Source organism: Aquarana catesbeiana, linkage group LG01, assembly GCF_042186555.1.
Source record: "Aquarana catesbeiana isolate 2022-GZ linkage group LG01, ASM4218655v1, whole genome shotgun sequence".
Lineage (NCBI taxonomy): Eukaryota > Metazoa > Chordata > Amphibia > Anura > Ranidae > Aquarana > Aquarana catesbeiana.
This window is the reverse complement of record NC_133324.1, coordinates 825,259,304-825,274,456: the sequence shown is the minus strand read 5'-3', so window position 1 is coordinate 825,274,456 and position 15,153 is coordinate 825,259,304. Positions and strand designations below refer to the sequence as shown.

Below are 15,153 nucleotides of genomic sequence, written 5' to 3'. Positions count from 1 at the left end.
AAACAGCTTTATTCCCTTAAGAGCAGAAACAGATAGGAATCTGCACAAAAGTTTGTAAAATCTCTGCAATGTACATAGACCACCCAGAGGAGAAGTTTTTTTTTTTTACTCAACAAAAGTGCAGTTACTCCACTGGGTAGAAGCTACTGTGTGCAGTTTACTGATTAAAGCTGGTCACAGACTGATCGAATCCTTGCTGAACCTGGTGAATTTCAATCAGAGTGTGGTCAACTATGTGCGACAGAAGTTAATCATTTGATCGACTTCTGTTGAAGGAACGTACTGGAGAAATGGAGGAATCTTAAAGTGGAATTACACTGCATGTTTAGCACCACAAACTAAAAATGCTTTTTAATGTATTTTTAATATTCAAAGCAAACTCACCCATGTCTCCATGCTTTATTCTGCTGAAAAATCACTTTGAAAAACACCCCCCTAGCAATTCTGGCCGTGGTCATCTTGAGTAAGGGCAGATAATTCATATAGCATTTACTTCTAGGAACCATCTGACCTTTGCTCAGGGACGCAGGCGGGAGAGTGTGCTTAGCTGAGAAAACCCCTTCTCTCCTTCCCCCCTGAAGTCTCCTGGGATGTATGACATCATTTGCCTAGGCCTGGAAACCAGGAAGTACTGAAGAAATGTGAAACAAATCTATTTACTAATGCTAGCAGCATAAGGAATAAAAATAGTCAATGTTGGTTGAGAGAGTAAAATTCCACTTTAAAGATGATGTAAACCCTCACATATACCCAGTGAAGTGAACAGCCTCAGATGATACACAGAGATGAAACAAATCTCTCTACATAAGTTATATATATCGGATATACATGTAAATCTGCCATATTCCTTTAGAAAGTGCACATCATGTTAGAAAATGTTCTTCCTGTTTCAGCAGTGGGAGGGGAGTCTGGACATACACTGTGGGACAGCTGATTGGAGGAAAAGCACACACCCCCACCACATAGGCAGAGGAACATCCATGACAAAAATTTCCAGCTGCTTTTATCTCCTGTGTCAGAGACCTTGTCAGAAGTTATCATGCTGATAGCAGAGGACCGCAGCAGCACTGGACTTAGGGCTTCGGAGAGAGAGAAGTAAACACTACAGATATATGTGCCCAGGTCAAATTTCATTAATGGGGTTTACATCCACTTTAAGCTTTTTTTTTTTTTTCATTCAGCCAGAACTACCTGTCTATGGCCAGCTTAACTTTAAGGCTGGCCATACACAAACTTTATATATTCAGCCTGCAGACTCCTTCATTCGTGCTAGACAGCATGGATGGATGAATCAAGTGCTTTGGCTACCTGAACACTGCCTCCATAGTCGGCTCCTCAGCCTGATCAGAACTCAAAGCTAAACTCCAGACACACTAGTTTTCCACCAAGCCACCCCCTTCCTTTCCTCCCCCAGCATGCTTTTTCAGCTATTTTTTATACCTTTATACTAACTTTTCTGTAGTCTTCAGGACAGTCATGTAATGTCACAGAGTCCTTTTTAGGGATGAGCTCGGGTGCTTTCGGATCTAGTCTGAACCCTTGTGAGCGAGCTTGCCAGGAAGCTGTCAATGTAGTGGACCAATTATCTGCATTCAAGGCATTTCGCACTCTGCAGTCAAACGTATACACGCCCCATGTATGTGCACAGCTGTGATTGGCCCAGTACAATGACAGCTTCCTGGTGGGCTCGTTCACGTGGGTCCTAGTCCTCCTGTACAGGGCAGTCTTTACTAAATCAGAGAGGGGCACTGAATTGATGATGCTAGGCATCATTCAACCTGGAAGATCGAGGAAATATTTTGGCCAAAAAGAGGTACTTTAGAGGAAAACAATGTATTGCAGCCCAAGTTGCTTTTTTAAATTTATAGCAAAAAAAAAAAATGTGCACGGAGTCGGGTTTAAACCTAAAAACCATATTCTGGAAACAGAGGGACATCTAGTGCCCAATCCAGCACATTTGTTACAAACAAACTCGACTCTTGATTGTTCATAGTGGTGAATACCACGATGAGGAGAACATAAACATATTCCTTTTCTGGGTACCTTTATAAAGGATAACTTATCTTTTCGGAGATTATGCAATACAGCTGTCATCTGAATGGCTCCATTACCTGAGAGAGCTGTGGTCTTTTCCAGCTCACAGGGACAAGAGCGTTGGAGTTAGAACCAGAGGAAGTGGAGGATGTACTTCGAGTTACAGCAATGACTTTTGCCTTCCCATTTCTTCCTGCAGCGCTGTGTTGGTCTCCGTACTTCTGCCCGATTATTGGTGTCTACAAACAAACACAGGCCAAAATAAGTGAGATCTGGCAATGTGTTGGAGACGGGAGCAGGAAAAGAAATGGAAATACGAACAATCAATTCTCAATCAACATGGTATCTCACCTCTGATATGTCAAAATGAAAATCTAATGTTTTTCCAGGTAGCTCTTTGGAGGCACAATTAAATATTTTTGTAAATGAGATTTCGGGTGAGCCTATATCTCTGTAGGATTTTGGAGCGTCATTTGGCACTACAAGACAGGCTGAGCGGGAGACCACAAGTTTAAGGATATTCAGTGCTTCTCTCCAATACGCGCTCTGACAGGACAAATAGTAAAATAAAACTATGATTAAGAGATGAATAATACAAGCACAAAAACTATGGCAGAAATAGAGGCAAAAAACAACAAGTCAAGTAGCAGGCAGCACCAAAATCTGGAACTAAACACAATTATTCACCTGAAAGTTGGTCAGCCTGAAATATTCTAATGGTTGGACACAATACCCTGATAAGAGTCAGTAAAAAGAAGAGGGCAGGTGCCAACTACTTTACACATCTCTCAGCATCTAATAAGCACTGAAAGCAGGTGTAGAAAGTCATTGTAAACCCTAACTAATGAATCCCTTATTTGCTACATTTTGGCTTGTTAACGATACTATTGCAAGCGTTTTGTTATATCTATTTTATGAGTGCAAAAACACTTGTTAATCTTGTCAGAAATTCATAACTTTCCTGTGCTACCTGAATGTGTTATCTCAAAAATACCATTTAGCCCTCCCTGTACCTATTGACTACAAGTCAATTAGTCCCTATGTTATAGAAAAGAACACAGTGGGAGTAGTTGAGTAGTTTAGCAAAAGAGAGCTGGCAGGGCTGACACCAGTCAGTCCACAAAAATAGTGTGTGTTGCCAGCTTATAGTAGGAATTTAAGATATGAGTGCATTCCTAGCAGATCTACAGGTGCTGTCCTGTATTTGCATGGTCTTTAAAGGGATACAGTGGAAAATGTGCGTGTATTGAATAAGTACTACATATGTGTTTTTTTTTAAATTTTATTTTGTGTTGGCATAAGCCTTAAATATGGGATTTTCTGATACTCAAGTACAATTACAGATGTGGTTGTGTGGTCTAGACAGGAAATACTCGTTGCATTTTCCCACGGTGATTGAGCTGTAACCCTATATATACACACTAAAAGAACAAAAGCTGCATCCACATGTTCCAAAATGCTTGTTCTTTTTCTGATGGTTTAGACCAGAGGTGTCCAACCCTGTGGCCCCAGGGATTTTAGCATGCATCCCATGCCCATCTGGATGGACACCAGGGAAGCCATGCAAGCAGAACAGCCATGGCGGCTGACACAGACAAGCCCGGGCCATACACTTTTGTAAAGATGCCAGGGATGCCGTGCAAACATAGCAGCTACAGAAGCCTACATCGACGAGCCAGGCAAATGCACCCCTGGAGGGATGCCGGGGCTGCCTTCTTTGCAATAGCACCAGTAGCAGGGAATACAGGGGCGCCAGGTTAGTAAATACTGCATTACCAGGTCTAGAGGGTGCTGCCCTGCCCCCAACACAGATTTCAATTGAGCTGCAATTTCCCCACCCACAGCACATACATAGGCTACATTCACACTGGCGATTAGGGCTGGTGCAAATTGTAGCAGCAGTTCCTCCTGCAGCTCTCAGAGGGTAGGTGCGGCTGGTGGCCTTATTCACGATAATGACACCTCCTGGCTCCCTACACAGCCAGCGCACTTTGTCTGCATCCAGCAGCAATCACTACAGGTAATCGCTGGCTGTGTAGAAAGCTGTGAATAGGGAGCCAGGAGGTGTCATTATCGTGAATAAGGCCACCAGCCGCACCTACCCTCTGAGAGCTGCAGGAGGAACTGCTGCTACAATTTGCACCAGCCCTAATCGCCAGTGTGAATAGGTACGCTGCCGACGAACAGTAATCAACCAAAAATGAGGCTTACCAGAAGGAAAGGGACTGGACGGTGGTCTTAATACACATCTGCATAACAGGTGTGATACATTCAAATGGGGCCTGATGTCTGCTATTCTGGGGGCCCATCCTATGTGCTGACAGCACTGAATCTGGTGCATGTTTTAGGTTTCTTTTTCACCTTAAAGCAGTATTAAACCCAAAAGCAAACATTTATTATACTGCAGCTTACCAATTCTTAGTTATGGTGGCTGTATTGGTTTGCTTTTTTAGGTTTTACTTCATTTTTACCTGGCAATCTGACCAATAAGTCTGTTTTTTTTCAACAAAACAAGTTGCCCTGCAGATGTGGCAGTTACAGGGTTGAGGAGAAAAGCCACTTACCACTGACAACTGTGCTTATAATGGTCAGCTTTTATTTATGTCAAATCTTTATCTCAAAAGGAAAAGAACAACTGTTGCTGTAATTGCTTATAAAGTATTAGCTGAATTTCTGCTTCAATTTGTTAGCGCATCTAAATCTGTTCGTACATCTAACACTTCCCTCCTCTCAGATTAACAATGCTGTTATCCAAAGGTGCCTCTGTTGCTCCTGCATCCAGAGTGTAGGCACCCTAATACAGGAGGTGTATTACAGGCCACATGAAAACAGTGGGAAAAAAGCCTAAGAAAAAAAAAAGAAAAACCTAATGCAGTCACCACATTTAAAAGTGGGTAACTATGCTCTCGACTGAAAAACAAAAAAACAAAAAAAAAAAAACAAACAAAAAAAAACAGTAAATAAAAAAAAATATAGCATAAACAATTGATACAGAAGTCGCATTGTAATTGAATGACTTTAATCACAAATGCATGACACAAATGTATATGACCATTCCTATTTGATTTGCAGCGCTGTAATTCTCTGAAAAATTCATTGCAATGAGGCAACCTGGAAGCATTCTTTACACAGCTGGTGTACGGTATGCCCCCCAGAAAGGTATTCATTTTCCGAGACGTCTGCACTAAGATACAAATCAGAATTTGGTCACCCTCTTCAACAAAAACTTCATTTTTGTTGAGATGCTCTCAATGGGCCAAAGGGTTAATCTAAAGAGATTGAGACCCTTCAACTTTCCTCATATTCACTTTGCACATGCACAGCTGCAATATATTTCATTTTTGGTTTTGCGTTTGAAACCCCTTTAAGCCTTTTCTTCTGTGGAATACAAGCAGACCTCAAGACCTAAAAAGCTGCATTGTACATCTCTACAGTCACATATAGTTCTGAGAATGGTATTGCTTGTACTGCTAAGCTGACCTCATTTCAGTGTTTTCATTTGAGTGCTCCTGAATAAAGTGTTCCGGCCAAGCACTAAGATATATAAAGCAGTTTGCATCAAGCTGGCTTAGTGCTCTAGGGCTTTCCTGCACAGAACCTTGCATTATAGAATGTTGTGGTTTTGACGGGAGCCAAAAAAGAAATGCTTCTGTCAGAGCAGGATATTGGAAATTAATTACAAGTCATAAAACATCTGGCTTTTATGGGTAAAACAGGAAAAAGAAAAAAAAAAACCTCTTGAGCACATTAAATGATAGACATGAATGTGAATACAAACCAGTTCCTTGCTCTGGGGACAATTGCCATTGCACTGAAGAGGAGAATGCATGTAATAGTGCACATACAACAATGAAAATCCTTGCTGTGTGTGTGTATATACACACACACACCACCTGCTAGATAAATCTAGATCTAGAAAAAATCCCTACCTGAACATATTTTCCTATGATTTTTATAATTTCAAGGTTAAACTGCTTCACTGGAGCAGTGGAGAGGTCAATATGACTGAGGAGGCTGTAGATGATCTGCAGTAATGACTGCTGCATGCTGGACAGGCCCTTCTCCAGGAGCTGTAAGACAAAGACGAGAAACACACAAACTGATTACACGTGGAATAAAAAGGGAAAGTCCACTGACAAAACGGAATGTTGCTCGCCCACCCCTGACATTCCCTATAATAAATGCAGCAGGTATGAGCCTGGTTATTCAGATAGAGATTTCTCCACTAGAGACAAGAAATCTACTCGCTAAGAGGTAAAATGACTTCGCTGCTACCAAAAAATGGAACGATCTGTTTTAGGTGGACTGACCCTTAAATATAATCAATTTACCACAACATTCACAGCTTTAGCTAAACAAAATTAAATAACTAAAATGGATTGAATTTTTTCACTTACTGGAAAATCCTTTTTTTGTTCATTGAGGGGCGCAAATTGGTTATACTGCAATCTACAAGAGGGTTTGGATACTGGCCAACAAAAAAAACAGTGACCAGAAGGTACAACACCTCCCACTCCCCAGCATGCCTCAGTTTTGTAGAAAAGCAATACTAAGGGGAAGATCATAGACACAGAGGGGCGGGACCTGTGTCCTTCAATGAATTCTAAGAAACTGATTTTACAGTAAGTACAAAATTCAGATCCCACAGTAATGCAGATGAACGCACAGCAGGGCTACATGAGAAGCACCTTGAACAAAGGTCTCAATCAAAAAGATAAACTAGGGGTCTCTGAAACAAGACAGCAAGGCCCTTGATGGTACTCAGGGCCAACTACTGATTTGGGCCCAAAAGGTGGGGATTTACTCCGTTGAGTATTTCCTGGGATGAAAACTCCTTTCCTCATACCAATAGAGTTATGCTTTCGACGGGCTAGGGTACACCTAGCAGGAAGTAGAAATCCTGACTTTTTGGAATCACTGATTCAGAGATACCCCTGGTCTCAACAGTTAGATTCTCCAAATTCTGATCAATGGGATCCTTAAAAACAGGCGCATCCTCTATAGGAGCTGTTAGCGCTTTATTAGAATGGGATACTGAAGGCATGGAACACTCTTCAAAACGCACTCCTCAAATGGGTAAAGAGTTGACAAATATTTAGTAGGAGTGAAAAGCTTATCAGGAGTGTCCCAATCTCAATAAAGGAAATCTGGGACCAACATATGCACCGGGATAGTCCTGGTAGTCCTAACCTGTCCATACACTATAAGAATGTGGGCTGGATCCTCATGAATCAGACAAAATTGACTCCACCCAAAATCCCTTGAATAAAAATTCAAAGGAGCCAGGCAGAAAACACTGCAGAACAGTGGCTGTATCCAATCAGGTGCAGGCCCTGCTTAGGTATTTTGACAGCCGGTGGGACCACCTGTGAAAATACACTAGGAGCAGCGGTGGAATCATTCATTCACACTGTTGAGGAATTGGCTGGATTTTTATCTATCATTGTATGTCCAGCTTTAGGGCATTTATGTAATCCTAAACAGTTAGCAGCACTGATGGAAGCTGCAGGCTGTTTTTCCGATTTCAAGGTGGTGTTCACAGTATCAATAAGAGCTTGAACTGTTTCTCTAAAGCTGGGAGTAATTGAAGTTGCTTGGGAGTTAGAAGTTACACTGTATTAACTATTAAGCAACGTTCGGGCTACTTATGAGACAGCTTCGCTGAAGGCAGATCAGATATAGATTCTGTGGGGTTAGGAGTGGAAGTATGCTTGTGGTCTAATAGTCAGCAATCAGGTTTGTAACAGCGAGACTGTTCCCTGTGTATCTGGGAGCTGACATGTTGCACTGCAAGGCAGTGACAACGCAGCTCAAGGAATAAGGCTAAGCCATGGGAACTCATGAATCCTTTCCACAAAAAACAATGGAAAATTAGAATAAATAAAGCTGGCCAACGATTGTGATAGGCAATTCTCAATGCTCCACCTATTCACAAAGTGAGATAAAAACCATACACTCAGGTACTGACACATTCCCAGCTGGCCCCGCAATCGTCCAAGTGCAGGGTCCAAGTACATTCTCCAAAGCTATTGCTGAGGATATGCAGATCCAGATAGCTGCATATAGAGATCAGCTCCAGCAGTAAATAAAGAGATGTTGATTGGTGAAACTTGCTTTCTTGAAGAAAAAAAACTTCTCAGTAGAGTAGGCCACCATTAAAAAAAACAGAGACATGCTGGTAATGGGAGTTAGGTAGTGGGAGTTACAATAACAGCAGGTCATTGTTGGTCAGTGTCCAAATCCTCTTGTCAACCTAGCTCTGAAACCTGCGCCCCCCCAGGGAATGAGGAAGTACAGGGGGTCCCCTAGTTACAAACATCCGACTTACAAACGACTCCTACTTACAAACGGAGGGAGACAACAGGAAGTGAGAGGAAATCTACCCCTAGGAAGGGAAATTCACTCCTGTAAGAGCTATTATGGGGAAAAGGTACCTCCACTGATGCTTTATCACCAAGGCTTGTTTCCACAACAACCCAAAATTTTCAAAATCCAATTGTCATTGGGACAGAAAGTGAGGTGAAATCTTCTGAACAGGGGCACACACAGAAAAACAAATGTTACAGGGGTGTTAACCCTTCCTTATGCTATCCAAAAAGCTTAAAAATAGTTTTTTTGGCTGGAGCTACACTTAAAAAATGTACCTGTTCCGACTTACAAACAGATTCAACTTAAGAACAAACCTACAGTCCCTAACTTGTTTGTAACCTGGGGACCCCCTGTAATATATATTCACACAATATTTGAAATAGAAGCAATTTAATGGTTTACATAGGTGGTCTCCTTAGAATAGATAATTAAAGTGGGAGTCCGGTGACCAATCTTTTTTTTTTTTTTTCAGATAATTGAGACACTTTGCTAATCCCAAAATAATACTCACAGTTTGGGTGTAATATTTCCGCCTCTGTTTTCGTACTGAAGAATAACTTTAAAAATGTGATGCTGGCTGTTTCCATCTTGCTTGTGAGCATATGAAGCCCACAAGCATTGATTTCCTGGATGCGGTGAATGCTGTTCATTCACAGCTTGTTCACAAGCATGATCATTATTCCCGCACTGAATCTTGGGAAGCCTGACACTAAGCTCCCAGGAGACAGTGCGGCGCTGGGGAAAGGCAATAAACACGCCTACTCCCATGGGAGGAGAGACAGGAAGTGCCACAATAAAGTACAATATAAAGGTAATTACAGCGATAAAAAAAATTTTCGTGCGGCATTTGAACATCTATGCAATTAACTGAAGGGGGTAAGATTAAGTTAAAAATTTGAGTGGAATCCCACTTTAAAACTGTATATTTTGGAAACTCAAGTCTCTAGACAAAAACAACACGATATAGGATGACTAGAATAACCGTCTGGCTGCTGGAAGCACAGTATCACCCATAAACGGGGTAGAGGCAGCTACTTTGGGACTGATCAAAGATGAGTTATAAACACAGGCAATGATTTTTCATCAGAGCAACAAAAGGGATAGGCAATTGATGGTTATTCTTTAAGTGAGTTCCACAGCACAGTTTGTCTTAAGTATGTTTCTTATCTAGTTAAAAGGATGTAACATTTACTGCATTTCCAGTGGTACTTAAACTTAAAAATCTGTCTGTAAAATGTGTCTTTCCAATGAAAACGGATTTAAGTATGACATGGGGATAAGTCTGTCATATGGTCACAGCCAGTACAATATCTAACTTTCATTCTTACCTCTGCGAGATAAGTGACCAGGCTGAAGGTTATATCCGAAAAGGAATCGTGGATATATCGACATACAACATTGATCCAATTGGCACAGTCTCTGGAGTAACTGTGTGTGCTGTAAAGGCTCATCATATGGGCCAAATTTGTTAAGGTGGCACTCTTCTCTTCTGCACAAACCTATTACATAAAAACACAAATAATGAAGGTGGGCAACCTAATACTTAACTACAACCCCAAACAGGAGAGTTGGAGAGTGTTCAACTTTTTTTTACATCAGCCAGCTACATTGCTTTACATTTCACTAACATATTATTAAAAATTAATACTGTATATTAATTTTAGGTGTAGGTATTAAGCCCGACTCCATGATTTTATTTTATATTGGATAAAGCAGGGAAAGGTTAGGACCCCTGCAAAGGTTGTGTCGCTAATAAGGAGGTACACCCCAAAAATAGACTCAAACGTGACATATGTTGTTAACACTTTCCCATTCTATCCAGGGGCAATGCTCTTTAAAGAGGAATTGGTCATGGGGGAATAAGAGAGACTGCTTTTGCTCACCTACTTCTGAGAGTGCTACATTCCAAGCAGTTATTCTTTACCTGAACAAGTACATAGAAAAGGAACTCAGACACTCATTTACAGCATACTTGTTCTGGCCCTCTGATTCAAAATTACTGACATCAGACATATCAGACAATTTCAGTAGGCAGAAGCTCTCATACTTCTCTAATTGACAGAGTCACCTTAATACTCTCAGCATGGAACAGGCAGTAAATCTTTTATAACAGGCAAGAACTAAGGCAGCAACCAACAGCAATTCATCAGAAGCCATTTAATGCTTCTCTGTCTTCAATGTATTGAAGCTACATGATATGGAATATGATTTTCACATCTGCTGCTACAGAAGCCAGAAGCCAAGTATGATGACTCTAAAAACCGTGCATCCTAATAACCCTATACTCTGATTAATTAGTATGCTTGTTAAAAATGCTTGGGATAAACAAATATCAAACCAAAAGGTTAAAACAAAATAAGGCCTCATGCTTACTGAGTGTTCAGCCCTGCTGCATGAGATCATGGCGTTTTCATGTGGATGGAGGGCACAGGCCCTGCTGCCAGCAGCCTGCAAAACTCTGTGAGAGGTTAAAAAGCTGCTGCAGCTGGATGATGCACTAACATTAAAGTGATATGAAAGTCTTGTTTTTTTTTTTTGTTTAAAAATAAACATTTCATACTTACCTGCTCTGTGCAAGTGGTTTTGCACAGAGCAGCCCGGATCCTCCTTTTTGTGGGTCCCTCGCCGGCGATCCTGACCCTCCCTCCTGAGGAGTGCCCCCACAGCAAGCTGCTTGCTGTGGGGGCACCCAAGCTGCTGCTCTGTGTGTTCAGTCAGACGCGGAGCCGTGGCTCCGCCCCCTCTCTCACTGACTTTGATTGACAGCAGCGGGAGCCAATGGCGCCCGCTGCTGTCTCAGCCAATGAGGGAGAGTCTCCGGACAGCCAAGGCTCTCATGTACAACATCGCTGGATCAAGATAGGGCCCAGGTAAGTATTAGGGGGGCTGCTGCACACAGAAGGGTTTTTTTTAATTTAATGCATTAAGATAAAAAAAACCTTCTACCTTTAAAACCACTTTAAGGCCTCGTTCCCACCATGTGCAGAAATGTCAGTTTTTCTGCACGCGTTTGGTAAAGGCACAAAAAAAAAATTGTTCTTAATGTGCTCTGTTCACACCACAACACTAGTATCACATGCAGATTTATTTTTCTGCACAGGAATATACAACATGCATGCAGTTTTCTTCCCAAATAAAACTAACGTGACATCACCACTGTGGTGTGAACAGGGCACATAACTGACAAGCATGAAAACTGATGTCAATGTGCATAAAAACTGCCTGAAACGCACATGAAAACTGATGTAAACTGATGTCTCTGCAAGTAAAATCTGTGCGGTTTTCCCATCAGTTTTCATGCATGTATGGTGTGAACGAGCCCTTAAGGACAGTATGTGATCAGGGATCAATGTCCAGAACGCAAGCAGTCTTCTTCCCTGGGTGCATTCCCTCAGAGATTTACAAGCTGCTAGCAGTGGTTGAGCTGGACGGTGTTGTCTTCCACCCACACGAAAAACTCCAGTATATCATGCATAGAGGCTGAATGTCTAGTGTGCATGATGCCTAAAACAAATTAGAAAAAGGGGAAGACTCAATAGTCTTGTTGTTTTTTTTCTGCCACCCCAATAAGTTTCTATGTAAACGTGTTCATGTTTACTCACCTTTGCTATCCTTTCGGCTGTTTCTTTACAGAATGACGTTGGGTTGTCAAAATGCTGAATTAGATGCGGTAATAGGCACAAAATATTAAGTGGAAACCCTGCCAAAAAAGAACATGGTCAGCCATGCTGAAAGATAATCACATTACTATATAAAAAGCAATAATATCCTTTATTACTTTATTATTACACATGATATGCAAAAGTCTGCAGTCTGACATAATAAGATAATTGTATACTACTATGGTGAACCCTACAGTGGGCCAAATTGGCCACACAACTTTCACTACAGCTGTACAATACCCATGAACAGACGTGCTCAGGTGTCCTCATATCTAGCTGAACTAAATATGAGATATTTTTTACTCCAATGGGCTGTGGGCTGGGTCATTCCCGCTTCACAGGCCACCTCTCTGTTTAAATGGGATGCGGGGAAGGAATGACCCACAGCCTATTGGAGTAAAAAAATAGCACAAGTTCAGCTAGATATGAGGTCATAATCGTAATAAGAAAAGTGCTTGTTCAGAGTTTGGCTAGAGAGGAGTTCAAAGGATGCCGAGCTCACCTCTACCCATGAATTGCTATTACACACAAACACAATTTCAGATAATTTTACTAAATATCAAAAAGGAAACTACTGAGTTGATAACAAATCTGTGCCGGTTTCAAAGTATGTTTTGGTGAACTTAATTGTACATAAGTGACATGTACTAAAAAGAAATCTTTACGGTTTCATCTATTTAGTTTTAATGCCTCGACACAATTTATGACAACACCAAAGTGTATTTAGGGTGTGATGTACGCCCAAGCATATTAACTATATGCATGGGTCACAACAATTACTCAAACTTAATATTACTAAAACTGAGCTTGTTATATTTCCTCCTTCACGGTCCCCTTCCTGTGACTTCACCATTAATATCAACAACACAACCATTGGTCCCTCCACACATGCCAGGGTCCTGGGTGTAATCCTTGACTCTGATCTCTCCTTCAGCCCCCATATCCAATCACTGGCTAAATCCTACCGCCTTAACCTCCGCAACATCTCCAGAATTCGACTTTTCCTGACTAATAACACCACAAAGCAACTTATTCACTGCTTGATTATTTCCCACCTTGACTACTGCAACTCTCTCCTTAATGGCCTACCCTTAAGCAGGCTATCCCCCCTTCAGTCTATTATGAATGCTGGTGCTAGACTAATGCACCTCACTAATCGAACCGTGACTGCTAACTCTCTCTGCCAATCTCTTCACTGGCTTCCCCTACCACGCCGTGTAAAATTCAAAATGCTAACCATAACTTACAAGGTCATCCACAACATCGCCCCCAGCTACATCACCAACCTCATCTGCAGATATCGCCCAAATTGTCCCCTCCGCTCCTCCCAGGACCTTCTGCTCTCTAGCTCCCTTGTTACCTCCTCCCATGCTTGCTTTCAGGACTTCTCCAGAGCCTCTCCCATCCTCTGGAACTCCCTGCCCCAGTATGTCCGATCAGCCCCTACCCTGTCCACCTTTAGGAGATCCCTGAAAACTCATTTATTCAGGGAAGCCTATCCCACACCCTCCTAACAACTGTCCCCAAGCCACCCCCATCAAATCATTCTCTGCAGCTATTACCTTTTGTACCACCACCCCTCCCTTTAGAATGAAAGCTCTACGAGCAGGGCCCTCCTGTACCTTTTGCATTGAACTGTACTGTAATTGTGTTGTCTCCCCTATACATTGTAAAGCTCTGCATAAACTGTTGGCCCTATATCAATCGCGTATAATAATAATAATGTGTATGTGTTAAATATGCATATACACGGGCAGCACAGTGGCTAAGTGGTTAGCATTCCTGCTTAATAGCGCTAGGGTCGTCGGTTTGAATCCCAACAATGACACTACCTGCCTAGAGTTTGCATATTTCTCCCTGTGCCTGCGTGGGTTTCCCCTGGGTACTCCGGTTTCCTCCCACACTCCAAAGACATGCTGGTAGGTAAATTGGCTCCTGTCTAAATTGGCCCTAGTATGTGCATGAATAAATGTGAGTTTGAGACCTTAGATTGTAAGCTCCTTGAGGGCAGGAACTGATGTAAATCTACAGTATACAAAAAGTGCTGCTGATGTATATACCTGTAAAAAAATGAATGTGCATTTTTAAATAATTACATTTTATTAAGGTCACAGGTCCACTCTATGGAAGCATCAGAGCTCTAAGTAGACCCCTTGTGTCTCCACTGTGTATTGCAGATGGATATGTGGGAGACAGTCTCCGGTCACTTTTTTTCGGACAACTAGTGATGCACTTTGTGTAAATAAGGCAAATGCTCAGCACTGAGCGTGACCTGGGTTCACTCAGTGCTGAAAGAAGATTGTTAAAGATTGACAAAAACCATGTCAGCTTTATTATACCTACAGAATTAGCACAAGTACTACACAAATTGCTGCATTTTACTTTTTTTTTTATGGCATTTCATATACAGGTTTCAAGCTGTATGTCAAGTAGTACAATTTAAAAACTTGGCTGAATAGAATAAATCAGTACAAGGCACCTACCATTGGTAAAGTTGTTAATAGATGAGTCATTTTTTTTTTCTTAATTAGCAAGACAGCTGATCGAAAAAAAAACAAAGATAAAAAAGTGATTCCCTTATCCACACATATAAGGTGGATGAAGGAATCCTCCACGCCACGCTATTGTATTCTGACAGCAGGACTCCTCTGCTGCCAGAATACACTGATCAGCACTGTAGCTGTTTGGCTGCATGTGCTGATTGAACACACAATTTTCAACATTCCTGTTTGAGAGGAGTTGATCACTAGGTTGACTCCTCTCAAATGGGACAGCTGGTCCTTGCTAAACTTGCTGAATTTCCGACCATCCATGGCCAGCTTAAAAGTCTGAGTTTAAAATAGGCTTAATGGAGTAAAACAGCAAAGCACAATCACAATGAAGAACTGATAAGCTGGAAGCACAGTACAGATATTTAATAGAAGAAAAAACGGGGAAAGATTCCCAAAGGTACTCTTCAAAAAAAGATAAAGATAAAAAATATATGAGATTTATCTGTATTTCATTTTCATTTCATTGCATATAGGGGTGACAGATTTCAAGGAAACAAATGGTTTTAAATCCGAGTATCCGCCCCCTTCATTTGCAT

The 15,153-nt window shown here is 41.5% G+C and overlaps 1 protein-coding gene across 7 annotated transcripts in view; it reads right to left on the bottom strand.

Annotated features, from left to right (window-relative positions):
* FRYL (FRY like transcription coactivator) overlaps positions 1-15,153 on the bottom strand; it is a 460,530-nt gene that overhangs the window by 41,396 nt on the left and 403,981 nt on the right. For all 7 annotated transcript variants that reach the window (XM_073608470.1, XM_073608466.1, XM_073608467.1 and 4 more), the window contains 5 exons: positions 12,006-12,103; positions 9,732-9,902; positions 5,964-6,104; positions 2,386-2,580; positions 2,112-2,273 (listed from right to left, as the gene is read on the bottom strand). In XM_073608470.1, the coding sequence (XP_073464571.1) occupies positions 2,112-2,273; positions 2,386-2,580; positions 5,964-6,104; positions 9,732-9,902; positions 12,006-12,103 (767 nt within the window). The remainder of the gene's footprint in view (positions 1-2,111; positions 2,274-2,385; positions 2,581-5,963; positions 6,105-9,731; positions 9,903-12,005; positions 12,104-15,153) is intronic.